We start from the raw sequence: 18,616 nt of genomic DNA on the forward strand, positions 1-18,616 counted from the left end.
AGTCTTTCAGTAGGACATTCCCTTCAGACCTGGAATAAGTCTGGTTGCTCTCCTCTGAACTGCCTCTAGAGCAGCGATATCTTTCTTGAAGTGTGGAGCCCAGAACTGTCCACAGTATCTAACTAGCGCATTGTACAGTCTGAACATCACTGCCCTTGTTCTCAATTCTACACTTTTGACAATATGCCTTTTTTATTGCTTCCCCACATTGTTTGGATGGAGAAAGTGAGGAGTCCTAGGTCTTTCTCATGCGTTACTTCATCTAGTTCTATTCCTTCCATAGTGTAATTATAGTGGATATTTGTATTGCCTGCGTGTATTACCTTGCACTTGTCCACATAGAATTTCATCTGCCAGGTGTTGGCCCACAACTGAATATTATCCAAGTCCCTTTGAGTAACCTGTGCTGCCGAGATTGTAACTGCTGGGCAATCTACTCTGCTTCTGGTCTAGGACATGGTTCTTTGTGGACCGGAATAGGGCAACACATTCCTGGTTGGCTTTCAAGCAGCAGCAACCCACTCTGTGTATCTCTTTCTAACCAAAGACCTCCCGTGCCTCACTTCTCCCTCACTCTCTTCTATCATTCCTGTTTCTGTCTCTTCTCTTATTAACCATCTCAGTTTAACTAACGTAACTAGTCCTTCTGCTCTCATCCGTCTCCAGGCCTTTTCTTTTCCTGTTCCCTTGATTCATTTTGCACTCTCCACTCATTCTCGTTCTACCTGTACCTTGCTGCTTCTCCTCCATTACCTCCTAAGAAAAACAGCAGTCAACAATGAATAATAATACATTTATTTGTCTGATGGTTTTATCCAAAGCAACTTCCATGGGTACCCATTTCTACAGCAGCTCTTATCCAAGCTCAAAGGGAGCATCCTGACATTTGTGACATTTATTCTATACTTAGCATAGGGTGAGAAAGAATGAGAGAGAGAGAGAGAGAAAGAAAGAGAGTGAGAAAGAAGTGTTAACTAACATGTGATGTAACAAGACAGAGTGCAGGCACTTTTTCCAGTGACACATTAGCCAAGCAGCAGAGTCAGCACAGATTTATATATTCATTAATCATTTAAATCAGGGTTCTAAACACATGCTAATTATACTAGTATGGAAGTGAAATATGTATATTTCTAAAGTAATACTGTTCAGTTGTGCATTAAGCTCAAGCTAAACAACATCTCTTCACAGCCTTACACTGAATAACTCTAAGGACCCTGTTTACTAAAAACTATATAGACTATATAGACTTTAGCAACATATCAATTCAACATGCATGCACAGGCCATTGTCTAAAATATAGCTCAGCAGGTAAGGGCCGGCTGCATCATTTCCTACTACACTGATTCACTCTGGAGACTTGCACTGGCACAGCAGACACCACACCAGCTCCACACAGTTATTGGAAATGAAGTAAAGTCAGAGTGAAAAAGGCTGCAAAGGGCTGATTACTCAGTCTGCGGTGTCTGTGGTAGGAAGGCATATGTTGAAACAAGTAGATAACTGCAGGCTAGATAATTCTGGAAAATTCTTACAAAATTTGTCTCGATGGACTGTAAGAGAAAAGCTGGTGTGGGCAAAAAACAAACAAAATGTGTTAACATTGATTTTGGGTCTTTAAGTTTTTTTGGGGGGGAACATTTTGTCTTTTCAGAAATTCTTGACATTAAAGCCAATTAATTGCATTCATTGCCGTCATTTCTGTACGGCTCATTTTGTTTTTGGAAAATTGTAAAGCAAGTCAATGTTAAGACTTAGATGTGAACAGATGACAGTAGAGGGCATTGTGTATCTGTGAAAGTAGATGGGTACACAATGTACAATGTTTTTCCATGCTCACCCTGTGTTTCTCCCTTCCTGAGCTACATCCAAAGTTGTCAGCTATGGGAAGTGAGACATTCCAGGATTAGAGAAATAACTAGTAGACTATATCATAAGAGTCTGAAGAGTCTGGCACAGTTACGATCTGAAAGAACTCAGATGACAGCGGGATGCCGACTTCAAAATGTATGAAACTAACCTGGTTTGACTTATATGAACACTATCAAAGCATTTTTATTAGAAACTTTGACCAGCATATTAATCTGGTGTGTTTTTAGTTAAAAAAATGTCCTTGGTACAACTTGGTACTCAGTGTTTAACTGACAAGCTTATCCAAAGGAGGAATGTAAATGTCCACAGATTTAATTTGATGTTCTTATCTGGATGATTTTGAAATAGGAATGTTTCCACATTCATTAAAATAATGTTAAGCAAGAAAATTATCTATAACAAATGTTTGTTTTTACTGAAGAGTAATGACCGTTTATTCAGTTAGTTACCCTCGTAATGGAGATCAGTTATGGTATAGTTGTGTGAATCAAGGGAAAATCCTTAGGTGGGAATCTTACAATGTTCAGTGTTTCTTGGAAAATTTGATCATATATGAATGTAGATTTATTTATTTTTCTTAATAGTAATGTTATTTTAATAGATATATAGATATAGATATATTTCATTTTGAGGAGTATTTTTGAAAATAATGTATTTAGTCTTAATTTTAAGCACTACTACTACAAATTTTCTCATTTTGGTACTACAAACATTAAATAAGAAACTGTACTGTAACTAAATACTAAATACTAAAGTGCTTCACAATTCATCTTCATCTGGTATTAAAATATCTACAGAGAAAGCTAAAAACAATTGTCAACATGTTTCTTTTTGTACAGATTTTGACTATGTATTGGTAGGCATGGTGGATTGAATTTATCTGAAGTGCCCAACCAAGTTACACATTGTCTTTTGGAGACTCCTGAGGAGTTGTTTAATTTGGATGCCCCAAGAAACATTTTTCCTGCGCTGTTTTTTAGGACAGATTTATTGCATCCTGCTTCATCATGCAATCCTTCAGAATTTATTGCTTCATTGTTACTAGTCATAAATGAAGTCGGCTTCTGTTTAGATTACAAGTTGCAGATAATGAGATTAATCTGATTTAAATGACTTGACACAAAAAGTCCTGCATTATAAATGATACACATGCTTTACGGGAAAGGGGATCTATCCCGGATTTTCTGACCCCTTTCCAAAATATTTGGACTCAAAATATATTTATCTCAGTTTACTGGTAAGCCAGCCCTGAAACAGGCATGGACATATATTAGCTTTTGGGAAGTGTCAAATGTATTTGTGGGGCAAGCATTTTATCTTGTCAATTTGGAAAACAGCATATTTTGATCCATAGATTCATAAATCCCTGTGTATGTCATGAGCAAGAGTGATCTTATACCCAGACAGACTATGCCACCCCTTTACCCTACATGTTTCCCCACACACAATTCCTGGCATGGATACTGGAGCACCCATGGGTAGGTAAGCCAGCACCAGGAGAGAAGCCAGACTTCACGTACTACAGTGCCAGCTGGACAGGAGGAGCAAAATAAAGTCTTTAAAGCTTTCCAGTATATTTGTTTGGTTATACACCAGCACACAATGATACACTTAACATATCGTTGCCATTCCTCACAGCTTTTAGCTCAGTATCTGTGTGCAACATCAAGCTTTCCCTCAAGCAAATTATCTTCCATATCTCTGTATCTCTTTATAATCAGGACCTCTCCCTCCTCATAAATGAATTAAGCCCCAGGTACAAACAAGTACACAATACTTAGCTCAGTTCCTCGTTCCTCTCTCCTCGTTCCTCATTCCTCTCTCCTCTCTCCTCTCTTAGGCTTTAGCTCCTTATAAACCTGCACACTAATCAACATTGAACCAGGCTCAGGTGTGGGGCTAAAATCAGGGCTTGGTTGTCTAGCAACAGCCACACCTGCAGGCATACTTCATCCATAAATCAATTACATACAATATCCCCTGCACCAAAAGAAAAGAAAATCCATAATATTACACCCACAACAAAATCATTCCATGACCCTCCAGAAGAGCTGGAAAAACAAATACAGCTGGAATACATACAGTTAGGTCCATACATATTTGGACAGTGACACAATTGTCATAATTTTGGCTGTGTACACCACCACAATGGATTTGAAAGGAAAAACACCTCAAGAACAAGCAGAAACTACAGACAGCTGCAGTGCAGGCCTGGCAGAGCATCACCAGGGACGAAACCCAGCATCTGGTGATGTCTATGGGTTCCAGACTTCAGGCAGTCATTGAAATTCACAATTTAATTCATGATTGAGTTAGTTTGTCCAAATACTTGGAGCCCCTAAAACTGGGGGGACCACGTATAAAAATGGGTGTAATTCCTACACCATTCACCCAATTTGAATATAACTACCCTCAAATTAAAGACACAAGTCATCTTGATTGTTTCCTTTCTAATCCACTGTGGTGGTGTACAGAGCCAAAATGATGACAATTTGTCACTGTCCAAATATTTATGGACCTAACTGTATATACACAAAATTAAAACTAAACACTCATTTAACCCTAATTAAGCCCATAGTCACCCATTGTGGGGACATATATTCTACAGAATCAGAAAGCTGGAGTTTCAAAAGGCTGTTAAATCATACCAGTCATACAGAAAGAGTGAAAGAGAGGGGGGGTGACAGATATAAATTACATAATATAAATGGTTGAATTTCCATTCATTCTCATGCCTGTAATGCTCTGAAGTAATGCACACAGTTCACACAGAACACCTGTTCTCCAATTTGAGGCCTTCTTGTGTTTTTGATAGTAATTTGGTGTGGAACACAGTTCTAAATGTCTGAACTCAGACGTCTCATCTTCACATCAAAGCCAATGCAATGGTAAGCAGAAAAGTGTCCCGCCCACTAGCAGGGGAAAGCAGACATCTGATTTCCTGTACGCTCACTGCAACTTTCCCCTCCTTTACAATGCAACGTCAATATGATTCACCAAAATGTTTATGCAAATACAAGACTTTTAAATGGTTCCAAGTGACAGATACCTATTTTTATTTTGTCTTTTGGTCAAACCTACTTCATTTCCCACTGGCAATATCACCAGAAAATACAGATTGGCAATGATCACAGCAGAACAGCAGCAGGTAATGTCTGAACTCCCACTTCTAGACCCCACAGCCACCCCAACACTCTCATCCACAGCTCCATATCTATAGTATTGTTAATCGATTTTTTAAATAATAATAATAATAATAATAATAATAATAATAATAATAATAATAATAATAATAATAATATCCTCATTATTTTTGTACAATTTATTTTCTGAAGCATTACTTTTTTTTGTATCTAGGTGTTACAGTATCAAGTCTATACTGCCATCTGCTGTTGAACAGAAATGCTATAACTAACTGGTTATTGATGCCAAGAACGAATTAAAAAAAATAAGTACTAGGCTGTTTGAGCAAAGAATCAAGTGTAGTTGAAAAAGGAGAAACTAACACTAATGATTATATGTCGCTAGATATTAGCAGTACATGCATGCAAACAATTGCAAACTTAAAAAAGTTATTTATAAGATATCCTTTTTATTTTTCTTAGGGAATATAAAGATAGTAATAAAACTGCAGAATATCGTATAACTTATACAGTATTTTAAGAAATGTGAACAGCTTGAGCACCTTATGAAGTATGCAATGACATCACCCTTCATTTACATATAATCACATAACTTATATGATGTATATTTAAATTTTATGTATTTACTGTAAGATTAGCATAGATCATATCTATATTTTCAATTATTAAATATTCAACAATTAATTATTTGAATAGATCTGCACCACCTTTCAGCTATTACCAGTTTGTTCAAAATACTATCCAGATTGATATAGACAACTTGGTCCCCTTTCTTGGTTGGAAATGTAAAAGATAATACATTAATATGTCAAGTTTTGATACAAGAGATGTATTACTTATAGATTTTACTGTGTATTGTGTATTTGCATATTTGTCACACTTTTGTTGTTTTACATTCATGAAACTGTACTGTGTTACATTATTTGTATGCTTACAATACATTAGAATGTTACTGCAATTTGTAGATTTTCTATAAAGTGTTCTTGTATGCACTGTATTTTTTTAAGTATGTATCATTTGTGTATTAACATTTATTAATTAAATATACATGTTTACCAAGATATTACACTAAACTTTTTTTCATATGGAAGGTACCCCCACATAATAATACAATAAAACAAAAGAATAGTAATACAAATATAAAAATTATGCAAAATATAATAATACAAAACAATAAGCTAAATTAATTCAATTTCCAATATTTTCAAGATCAAAAATTGTAATGAAGTCAACTTTTTCTGTGTTTTTACACAGGAGATGTAATGTAATATATGTAATATGTAATAATAATATAAAATACCTATGAGTGAAAATAAATTACTTTTGTAAAATTTCTCCTTTAAATTATTTATTTTAAAATCACACTGTTATATTGAATTATTATATATTTAGTTATGATTTTGTTTCAACAGAATTTAGGTGAATGTTTAAATAAATACATACATAAATAACACAATAAGGACACAAATAAAACAAAAACAAAGCCAATGAAACAATAAAAATGTACTTACATAAATCAAAACACAAATAAATAAATGAAACACACTTTTAATGAGAAATGTAATGAGAATGCTCTTTAAGCAATTATCACAAGTTTGTTTAAAAAGAGGTATAGAGACAGAACTTACTACCATAAAATAAATGTTAATTGGGGTTTATCCCAGTGTAGCAAAATTCTAAGATACATATATAGGCCTGATTGTTTAATGACTCTATCTGTTCTTTGATTAGTTTTATTTATTTATTATGACAGAGCAGAATCAGTGATGGAAACTTAATATATATATATATATATATATGTGTGTGTGTGTGTGTGTGTGTGTGTGTGTGTGTGTGTATGTGCCATATTCTGCTGGAATTCTGAGAGTATCAGGTTTATTGTTTTTCTGGATAAAAATGCTGCTCACTTGCACCTTACTTTTGTAGTTTTGTGGTTTCTTTTTGTAGTTTTGTGGTTTCTAATTACAGAAGTGGAATTCACATTTTGTATTCAAGATTCAGAGGGAAAAATATAAATTAAAATAGAAGAAGCCCCTTTCTCTGAGATGTCGCACAAATGTGTCTGGAAGCAAAAGGCCAGGGTTAAAATATTGTCATTCAAAGAAAGAAAGACGTGAAGACAGAAAGTACTTTTTCTGAACTTTTGGGAAACTGACGTGACCACTTTCACAAAATATGGTCATGAAAAATTCCAAGTGAGAGAGAAGAAAAAAAAAGAAAGGAGAGAGAGCAATGATGTACTGCCCAGCGCCCTCCCCCACTTCATCTCAATATTAAAACAGAATAATTGTGTGTGCTGTCATTTTGGTCACCCTTAAACCTAAATGGTTTCATTTAAACCATTACAAATGGAATACATAACACGACTATCCTACATACACACACACACATACATATATAAATTATAAATATTTATACAGTACAGTATGTCTGGAGATATTTGGTATAAAGTGCCCCTATAAAGTGGGACTGTCCCTGAAAGGTGAGTAACATTCTCAATAATTCCCATAGAGGTGGAGCGAGAGACCCAGGGGAATTCAGAGAATGTGATACTATTAAAACCAAGCTCACAGTACTTAAAACTCAGTCACAGCAGCTTTTGCTGAACAGAACCAACAGCTTTTCATCATTCTGACAAAGGCTTAACATTTTTTTTTAAAGTGCCCTACAGCCAATGTTGCAAATACATGTCAATTGAGGAAGTTGCTTTACATATTCTTAGAATTTGGGGCTGCCTGTAGCAGGAAGGATGTGTAGCCCACAGTCTTTGAAGCGATGGAGAGAAGAAAGCTGAAACAGGTAGAGTTTGCTACCAGGTAGGTTTTCATACCATATTATAAAGTGTTATTATCAATATGATTGATAGTCTGCATATACAAGAAGTTTCAGTAACCTAATTAAGATTGAGAATAACTTTGCCTTTCTTTACCACAAATTGTAGTTGAATGGTTTTAGCTGGTTACGAGATTTGAGTTTGTGAAGTAATTTACTTTAAATGCAAAAATACATTTTGAAAAATATCAGGAAGTCAAGGGGGTGCAAGTTGAAAAAGTAATAGGGCCAATAATTATACTTTCTGTATCTGACTGAAGATCGCTCATTTGACTTCTAGGAATTTCAGTGTACGTCAGATGCAAGCCCTCTTAAGTAAGCAGTGAAACCATTTATTTTTACTTTCAACACATTCTTATAATTATGATGATAATGCAGGATTATGCAGTGTTGTGTCTAATGAAAGCATAAGTTAATATATAAGTGAATTCATTCTAAATATAGGCATAAATGGCACGTTTGAGAGAACAGAGAAGAAACAGCGCATCTACAGAAGTTGTTGCAAGATGGAAAGTTACATGTGATCATATTGAAACAGAAGCATGCACTGCAAACTTGATAAACTTACTTTAATTTTTATTATTTTCATACAATCAATATAAACAACAAGATAAAAAGTTGGTTAAAGGACACCAAATATTATGTATATTTATAAATCTTAAATTTCAAAATCATGACTTTTTTATAGAGATGAAAACTTAAATACAAAATACAAGCACTGCCAGAAAAGGAATCTAATGAAACTTATTAAAACTTTGACTTACTTCAGTAGAACAAAAATATGGAATTATGTCTATTGTGAATATTGTATTAGCAAAATTTAATTTTATTTAAAATTGCCTATTATGTAAAGGACTTTTACAATTTTAATGGTACTTCTCTTTATAAACTGAAAATAAATGTTGTGTGTGTGTGTGTTATGTTCATCAGCAAACAAATGAAGGACAATCATTATGCTACGTAATGCAATATTAACCAGCTTGTGTATTTTTCAACTGAAGCTGGTAGGAAGCACTTGAGAGGAGCACCAATGACAGATCTCAGAGCAGCCTGGCTTCAATCCAGGTCATGTGGGCAATGCGAGGAAATAACCATGTTCGCTTTATGTATAATAAGACTATGGTATTCCCCTTTGGTAAAACAAAAATGGAGGGTTGCAGCATGGTGAATTTAACAATCAGGTAAAGTTTATTTTCAATTAATACAATACAAGGTTCTAGGTAGGAAACTGGAAATAATCATTTAAATTCATTTCTTCATTTTAGGCATATTCTAATGTTTTATTTCCTGGATTCTTAGACAACTGTACAGTTTAACTCATTATATGTATATGAATAAGTACCTGATCGGCACTATCTGTTATGTCTGTTGTTTGCTCAGTATTCAGTGTAGAGTCTGTGTGATATTTATATACAGCTACATCTGATTACTGGGTCAATAATGACATTATTAACCACCCCGGAGAAAGCCGCTGATAATGTCATTGCAATGTCAGGATTCTATAATGTGTATTGCCATTTTCCTCAATAAAAGACATTAAACAATTTCTGGTTGCATTTATTTTAACATGGTATTTAACACATTTAATTTTTAATGTGGACATCTCTCTATATTACTCTTTTTACCCAGTGTACTCTATACATATACACACGTTTGAGGGTATTTACATAATGTTCATTCACTTTTAACTCTGCTGCTTATATTACGTGAATAAATTCTATGCAAGCTGATAAAGCTACATGAAAATAAACTGTATATTATAATAATTACTACGACATGTTGTCATAGTAGAAGGTGGCTATGCAATAATTACAAAGTACAACTTTGATGCAAATATTAGTCCTGTTAAGATGCAAGTATCACAGGATGCAAATTGTTGTTTCATTGAGGATGTTACATATTTCTATAATTTCATGTTTTTTTCAGTTTCCCAGAATCTTCCTAAATGTATTTTCGCATGTAAATCACATATCATGTAGAAAATCTGATTCACCTCCATATCTGATTCACTGCCTTCTCAGAATCAATAACCATCTTTGACATCACCTTTGAAAAGGTCAATGAGTCAACTTTAAATAGTCATATGTAGTAGACCATAATATAAACATATAACCTATAAAAAAGTAAAAGTACAGGATATGGCAAGAGTGACTATTTCATATCATCATGCTGAAATTATTTAGAAATGTGCATCAATATATTCAGCCCCTCATTCCACCACTATTTTCATTCTGAGGTTTACATCACAGAGAAAATATAGGCAATGGACTTTTATGCATTTATGAAAATATTCAGGGAAGAACTGTGTCAAAGCTGGGCTAAGGCACAGTCTAGGTCTAGGATAGTTTTAGACAGGATATTATTCAGTGGGGACTGAGTATAATATGATAACACCTTTAGGCAACCCTAATTCAAGTCAAGTAATTCAGTCACATGCCATATATTATATGCACTGCATTGTATTTTGGGTTCCCTCAATAAATTATAAATATTTACCTGTGTTCAAACCATCCTGTAGGTCTGTTCAAAAAGAAGAAAGGATGCAATCTTGTCTTCACACACTGGGACCAACCTGTAATAGCATGTAACCAAAACAATTCAGGGCACAGCCAATCTTTTCTCAACATGATCCACAGTTCAGGCAATATGTTACCTGGGTTATTTTATCAGATATAAAATTAAATATTTTTTTAAGGCATCACGTGCATCTGTTAACATGCAAAGGAAATACTCATTTGATAATTGCTTGATGTAGTACATGAAACCTGATTCAGATTATTACAAAAAGTAAATGAAATGAGACTTCTGCCTCTCTTGGGGAAGCTCCTTCAGGCTGAAAGTTTCAGAGTGTGAGATCAGCGATGGTTGCAGTGCAATGTTGTGTACAGGAAACAGATAAAATCAGATCAAAATTCAAAAAGAATATGTAATTAAGTAAGTAAAGAGGCAACATGTAATTGTAATCATGTTACATTCATCTTCTCATTTTGAACAGTCTGTGTGTAACAACCAGCATAAATTGACAGTTGTCCTATAAAAAAGCAGGGAAATACCAGATCATTTGTTATGTAAATAATAATAAATAAAAAAACAGATTAAAAGCACAAAAACCCAGATCACCAGTGCTCCTTTTTAAGTGTTCATTCTAATCACAAACTTTTAAATTGAATTACTGAAACTGCCCCCTAATTGTTCAAGATGTTAAGTTGCTGAAGTTTGTTTTGAAGTTTATTTGCTTAGCTTTTCTTGTCTTTTATTTGTGCGTGGGTAAAAAAAAACAACCTGAAAAATAGTTAGACATATATAATATTTATTTATCATATTTGGTTCCCATGCATGAATGCGTAATAACTGTAACTGTACTCTCATATCTCCTGGATTATCTAAAGTTCTAGTTTTAATCATTACATTCATACAAAGAACGAAGAAAGAAGTAAAAGGAAAAGAAGGAGAAGGAGGAGAAAGAAGAAAAATACAAAATGTATTTGGACAAAAATGTTGTTCTTATGCTTCATAAAGTACAATGCGAATATTAATTTCACATATATATATATATATTTGTGAAATTAATATTTTCTGTGCTAGTGCTCCACCCAGCAACTCTCTTGTTTATCTATTTATTTACAGACATGACATAACAACAGTGACGTGTCGCACCACGTGATACTAACAGGAAGCGTCTGTCTGAGTCCGGGAACTACTTCCGGGTTGGAATTAGCTGGCAAGATGGCAGAGAAGAATGAAGGCAAGTGTCCTTTTGCAAAATAATAGTTGTAATTAATAATACATGTATCATTTTAAAACCACTTAATAGTACACGATTATGTATTGAAAATGCGAGGCTAACAGAAAAGTACGCATGTGTTTTGAATGTTGTTGCCCTTCAAACGCAAACGGAGTTGTCATCAGGGACACTTCAAAGAGCTGCGTTTAGTATCTGAGCCTCGGGGATTATTTTACAATAGGGGTTCATCGAGATTGCTTTAACTCAATCAATACATACATAAAATAAATATAAATACATGTTGTTGTAGACGGATATATAGCTTAGACTGAATGCAGGAAGATGTCGATTTAAAGTATTAATAAAATAACAGATTAATCACATGGTTCTGTTGATCTGAGATCGTGGTTGGCGTGTGCTGTTATTACGTTATTTTCTTGCTGAATTAAAATCGTAGTCTTTAACTGTAGCTGCGTCATTCAAAAAATATAGACAACGATAGACAAAGTTCATATTTTTAAAAGTTACTGAACAATGAAGCGATCTGAATTATTATTTACCATACTGATTGACCAGATGGAGAATCAATCAATGTCGATAATTCAAGGGATTACTGTGATGGCAGTCTGGAGATAAAATGGTCTTGTTTTAATTGACAGGGAGGGCCACTCAAATTCCTCCGTGCATACTCACTTTCTAAGGGCGTTACATTACATTGTTACTGCATACAGTGCTTGTTTGAATGGATGGGAGTATATTTCCATCATACATCTTGGCAATCCACAAATAAGACCCAAGACATTACTGGTATAAACCATTTTACACGATCCTCACAACATGGCAAAAAAAGGAAAACCCTTCACTTTAATAATACTTTTTAAATATTTTATTTTCTCTCGTTTGCCATTTTGATTCTGCAGTGAAATTCTTATATAGGCTATACAGTTTCGGTTTCACATTTCCCAGCCCTGCTTTCTGTTTACTTGCAGTGTTTATCATGAAGGTTAAACGTTGCCTTGTATAGACAGTTGCAGACGGATCTTATCTCTCTCACCTGTGCCAGTTACAAATCCATCTGACTGAAAATGAAACCAATTGCCATCTGCTAACAGCCTGAGATTAGGGCTATTTTGAGCTCATTTAAATTGACTTCTGCTAGAAAGACAGCGGTCAAGGTCAGACAGTTTCAGCCTTAGCTGCTGATCTCTATTCACCTGTATTTACAGTCTACCCTCTGAATCCAGTTATTGTACTATTTGCAAAAATAGTGGCAGATGAAATATAAATATTTGTCTTAACAGTAGTCTTATCATTCATGTCATCAGGTAGCGACAGCGAACACAGGCTGTTTGTTGAAAGAGTGCTATCTTTCTGATAAGCAAAAGATAAGAGTATAAAGTATTAGCTATAGAGCATTAACATTTGACCTCATTCTACAAAATAAAACTTTTTGTATATAGGCCTAATTCAAAAGTACAAAGGTATTTTTTAAGTCTTACAGGTTGACATTAAATGACACCCTGATGTTATTTGCACAAACCAAATTACACAGTATTTAAGTATTTTGTAATATATTTCAAGAAATAGCAAAATTGTAGTTTTCAGCAAACAAGATATCAAACAATATTCCTGCATCTCACAAATTGTATTATTATTAGTTGTGGCTTTTGGACCCTCTGAGTTATGACCGTGTTTGCTCTTGGAATTAAGTAAAACATATCAAGAGGTTGCTGCTCATAAAAAGCTAAGACTATGTAATTGTATTGCATTTAATTCCTGTGTTATGTAAAATATGAAACCCGGGTTCTGTCGCTAGTAACTTTTCTTTTAGTATGTTAGTATTTCTTTGCTGTTTGCAGGAAAGGGTGAGGAAACTTTTAATGTGATTGACCTGACAGAGTATGCCAAGAAACAGCGGTGGTGGAACAAAATCTTTGGCCGCAACTCTGGACCGATTGCTGAAAAGTATTCTGTTGCCACACAGCTTGCCATAGGAGGAGTAACTGGCTGGTGAGTGATTTGTGTTGAGCACCTTTGTCCAGTGGGAGCAGATTCTTTGTTTGATATTGTGCACTAAAATAATTCACTATGACTGCATTCTTCCACTTTAATAGACACACCAGATACTAAAGCAGTCAATATGTATCATTTTGCATGCATGGATTTAGGTTATCAAGTCCTGTTGTTCACCCAGAGAGAAGATTGTTTTTTTTACTATTCTAATAAAATAAAGGTGCATAATGTAAATTTGAAATACATAGAATATATTAAACCATATAAAATATGACGTATACAGTATGGCCTGATTATACTTTCTTCAGAGGTGAATGCATTAATTTATTTTATAGAGACTTGATGATGCCGGTACAGCTTTTCTCAGTGATCTTATGATATTCAATTCTTGAATGTGTTGAGTTTATTCTTTATTTCCCAAATGGGCATGTTAACAATTGTTCTTATAATTAGTTTTTAAATGCTTAAAATGAAAGTTGTCTGTGAGTAACATGGCTGAGCGTCTATTTCCATTCCTCCTGTCTTAGGTGCGCTGGCTTTCTCTTTAAGAAAGTGGGAAAAGTGGCAGCGTCCGCAGTGGGGGGAGGGTTCTTCCTGCTGCAGGTAACTGGAGTGACATTCTGAGCACAATACCTTCAATTTGGTGTACTGTATGTCATGATTTTTAAGAAGGTTTGGTAGGCCAAAAAAAAAATACTTTTCAATTACTCAAGCTCTTCACGGATTCGGGTTATTCATTAGAATGTATACTATGGATCTGGACATTCATATACTGTGTAAAGGGCTAGAAAATAATGACAAGTTTATAATTGTTAATAGACTAGTAGATTAAAAATATCTACCTTTCAGATCGCAAACCACACAGGATACATCAAAGTTGACTGGAAGAGAGTGGAGCAAGACGTGAACAAGGCCAAGAAGCAGCTGAAACTGAACGCAGAGAAACCTCCTAAAGAAGTGCGGACTAAAGTTGACGAGGTGAGCTGGTGTTTGTGTGGCGAGTGCCCTCTGTTTTACGCTTGAGCATTTACCTCCATTGGAATAAAACACCTGCTGTTATTGCATTATACTATTTACCACAAAGTTGAAAACATCCTTGCAAGTGTTTTTTAAAAATCAAAATTTTGATTGGTGAGGGTACAATCGATTTTTGGGGGATTATGAACAAGCAATCAGATCTAACCACCTTAACCTGTTGCTCACTTTAAATTCAGCATTACTGGCTCCCAGTGAGAAGGGGCCATTTAAAGCCAATGTTATGAATGACTCGCTCTTTGCCATCGTCTCTGGGTAGTTTTTCAATGGCCAGTTGTGATTCCGTGACCCTCAGCTGGCTCTGAGTGTGAGATTACAACAGATAAAACTCTGAACAGTGGAAGAAACCACGGAATATTTAAAATGCTTACTGTGTTTCTCTTCTTCTTTTTTTGAACAGGTGACAACATTTGTAAAGAAGAACATTGTACTGACTGGAGGTTTTGCTGGGGGATTTCTGATTGGACTGGCATCCTAGGAAAAGTTTTAACACTTAGCATCACCTTCCATTTGGAGAACCCATTTTTTTTTTTTCTTTTTGTTTCCTCTTCTCAGTGTAAAAGCTGCACCGTTTCTGTTGAAGCTGTTGTTTAGGGTTACAACAACAGTCAAAAGAAAAAAACTACAACATGCTGTATATTTGTATTTGAACTGTTGCAGAGTTGATGTAGCCCAATCGCTTTGTGTACGATTTTAAATTCAAAACAAACCAGATGTGGTACCTTAGGCCATTATATAAATAGAGAAAGCATTGTTTTCTTTAAACCGGTATATTTACTGCACTATATGCATTTTATTATATTTGTTCTATTTGAAATGGAGCTTAAGAAAATGGATGGTTTGTTCAACACCGTACAGCGCACTCATTAGAAGAGAAGTGTGGGAATGTACGGCCAATAAGTGGACATTGCACGCCAGTCCAAAAGATTACCATAGAAATGTACATTTTACTATACACTGCCCAAAGTAGTTGAATGAGGTCATTGTAGAGAAATATTGATCAGTACAAAGGCAGGCATCTAGTCATATCAATGCTACATTATCCCACTCAACATCATTTAACCTTGCTTAGAGAGCTCAATCTGCAGAAGCAACCATACTGAGCCCAGGTGTCTGGCGTTTCTCCCCTCACTAGTTAAGAATTCTCTGCCTCCCCATCTGTGTTTGCAAAATTGTTCAGTGAAAGAAAATGCTGATGTAAGGTCAACAGGGTTAAGCAAGTTTCCTGCTGTTATTGTAGCCCCCATCCAAACAGATGGCTGTCAGTAGCTTTCTATTTGCTCAGCAGATCCCGGGCAGAGGTGGTCTGAGATCGGTGAGGTAGTCCTTAAGTTAAGAAAACAAACATGTTTGTCATCCCTTCATCTAAAATACCTGCTATTTTTGATAAGGTATTTCTATTTTAAAGAGGCACTAGTGTTTGTAATTCTGTCATGCTTTCAAAATGCATGAGAAACCCATTCATGCTAAAAGAAGTGGAGTGTTCATTTCCTTATTTATTAATTCAACCCATACACACCTGTGGCTGTTCAAATTCTTAAAAAAACTGAACTCTGAACATTTAAACTAAGCTTACGCCAAGTTACTTTTCTACCTTTATAAAGCTTCACATTATACACGAATGGTTGGTTTCACAGACCTTGATTAGCACTAGCCTACCACTACTCTACCTAAAATAACATTGTGAAACCAGCCATAAGAGTTTGAAGGGATAATAAATTAAGCTAAATAGAGGCCTGTGTTGTACAAAGGAAACATTTCGCATGTCTGAGATTTTAGAAATTGACCTTGACCTAAAAAAGAAAGTGAAGTATTTTGGTTTCTTTGCAATTGAAAGGAATGGGAATCATTAAAACATGGAATGTGTTTAAGAGTCTGAATACAAAAATTATTTATTAGCTGCTGTGACTCTTATGTGTGTTCAGTTTGGAAATATTATCATTTAAGGCCAAGTATCAGCAGAATAATGTAGCTGAAGAAATTCAAGCTGCCCTGATACTTACTGACTAAATCACGACCTGTGCCAAAGTTTATTTAAGGCTATTATTTATTAAGAAGCTGTTTCTTTTGTATAGCCACTCCTTACAAGTAGCAAGCAGTTCCAATTTAAACACTTTATAAAGTGTTACAAATTTGTTGACTACACAAAAATAAAAATGGTTTGTTTTACTGTTTTCTGAAAAGCAATGTTGTGATTTTCTTTAAAGTAATAAAGAAACATGTTTTACTAGGGAAAATAAAGCCCAATGCTCTTTTTTTATTAGTAATATAAAAGTAATGTATATATTATATATTTCTACATACATTAATTATTCAAATCCCACAACGTGAGCAGGATGTACATCAGACATTACGAACCAAATAAACTGGTTTCCCCTTAGTGAAAGGAATTCCAGCATGAGTAATGAAGTCTAAACATTTGGGAAAGTAAAGTATTATTTAATACCTATGCTACAGTTTGCATATCAACTGCAATCACTTCATCTTTTGAGTATAAACACAATTTCCCAAATTTAATTATTTTGCTGAAAACTAAAATGACTTGTGGTCAATAAATTAATTGAAATTATATAAACGATCGTGCATACTGAAATTCACATTCAAGTAGTTTTCACTGGTTCTTCTGTAGCATAATGAAGTGAAAACCTGAGTTATATATTGCTTGTGTTCCCTTCTTTCTGTTCTTTTACGAAACCTGAGCAGCAGACAGACTTCTCTGCAGCGTGAATCTCACAGCACCGTCGCATCGCTCTGATTACATCCTTACATCTGCTCTCAATGTACTTGTTTGCTGTAGAAAGAAAATACAAATCCTACTGTAAATGCTAGCAAAAGGCCTAGCTTTGTAATTCATGGAGTGTGTAATTTCAAGGTGATATATATTTATTTGGCCATCAAAAAGGGGGCAAATATGAGGTGAGTAAGAGCATGTGGCAGTATAGTAAACATAGCCTATTACTATAGTACCTTGCAGGCATTTCTGAATTTCACATGCTTGTTTCTGGCAGGGATCTTTCCGGGACATTTCAGGATCCTGCAGAAACAGAATCAGACTTTAAAGTTGACAAACATGGATCTAACTGAAAATCCTATTTAAATGATTTCTGGACACTAAAAATTGGTAGAACAATACACAACAAATGTCTAATTACCTTGTTTTCTTTCTGAGTGTAACAACTGTAAGGTGCTCTGGGTAAGTGTGTCTGCTAAGAAATAATAATATAAAAGACCGGTTATTTGCATTATTTAAATCACTACCTGTCTATCACTCCTTACAGCTGGCCGTTGCTTAGCTTGTCACACGGGCTTTAACAAAAACAAAACCAATGTAAGTGTAGGCAAATTATATTGGCTGCTAAATTGCCCTGGACAAGGGCGTCTGCTAATAAATGAATTAATAAATAAATAAAAATAATAATAAATGAGTGCAATAAACAACAGTCGTAAAGGTGGGGGGGTGTTTACAATACCATGATGAGCATGTCAATGAAAAAACTGCGATTGTTTTCATGTCAATGCAATAAGCAATGTTATTATTAATATAAGCAGGTTTAGGCCTACTAGTACTACTACAAAAGTCAAGCATCTAATGTAATCCAATGTCATTTACAGTACATTTTAAAGGTAATAAACTAATTATTGACAAAGAAACTGTCACACCCACACACGTCCTTATGGCTCAAATTGATTCTTACATGTATTTGACTGTCACATTTGTCTGTTTAAAACTATAACGATGGACATGCACAACACTGACACAAGAATGTGAGACGTTCATCGATATCAGGTACAAATAAAGCTTCGTTTTCTGCGAACAGTTAAAATGAAAAGCACAGGTTAACAATCGCTAACAGAGCGGCGTAGGGCAATAACAATGTGTTTCATTTTACACATATTCCGTTTGCTTATAACTTACAATATTCAGAGATCTTGCCAGAAACGCTGCAATATCTTGTGTGCGCAGAGACACGGAGCTGTGCGCACTGGAATCCATTCC

General features: G+C 34.9%; 2 protein-coding genes across 5 annotated transcripts; one reads left to right on the plus strand and one right to left on the minus strand.

Annotated features, from left to right (window-relative positions):
- Positions 1-11,502: 11,502 nt before the first annotated feature.
- Positions 11,503-16,793, plus strand: fundc2 (fun14 domain containing 2). The gene is made up of 5 exons (XM_066714819.1): positions 11,503-11,592; positions 13,431-13,581; positions 14,112-14,187; positions 14,434-14,562; positions 15,020-16,793. Exons 1-5 carry the CDS (start codon positions 11,574-11,576, stop codon positions 15,095-15,097), a joined length of 453 nt encoding a protein of 150 aa, XP_066570916.1. The 5' UTR covers positions 11,503-11,573; the 3' UTR covers positions 15,098-16,793.
- A 63-nt stretch (positions 16,794-16,856) lies between these two features.
- cmc4 (C-x(9)-C motif containing 4 homolog (S. cerevisiae)) lies at positions 16,857-18,604 on the minus strand. Of its 4 annotated transcripts, none has more exons than XM_066714820.1 (4): positions 18,536-18,604; positions 17,772-17,825; positions 17,587-17,653; positions 16,857-17,410 (listed from the first exon to the last, which is right to left on the minus strand). In XM_066714820.1, the coding sequence occupies exons 3-4, from the start codon at positions 17,642-17,644 to the stop codon at positions 17,271-17,273; spliced, it is 198 nt and encodes a 65-aa protein (XP_066570917.1). In that variant the 5' UTR covers positions 17,645-17,653; positions 17,772-17,825; positions 18,536-18,604; the 3' UTR covers positions 16,857-17,270. The 4 variants fall into 4 exon arrangements, with proteins under 4 accessions (XP_066570917.1, XP_066570918.1, XP_066570920.1 ...); XM_066714821.1 differs by having other exon boundaries at positions 17,772-17,822; positions 18,536-18,603; XM_066714823.1 differs by lacking the exon at positions 17,772-17,825 and adding an exon at positions 17,878-17,925 and having other exon boundaries at positions 18,536-18,603.
- Between the last annotated feature and the right edge of the window lie 12 nt (positions 18,605-18,616).

This window comes from Amia ocellicauda, chromosome 10 (assembly GCF_036373705.1).
Source record: "Amia ocellicauda isolate fAmiCal2 chromosome 10, fAmiCal2.hap1, whole genome shotgun sequence".
Classification (NCBI taxonomy): Eukaryota; Metazoa; Chordata; class Actinopteri; order Amiiformes; family Amiidae; genus Amia; species Amia ocellicauda.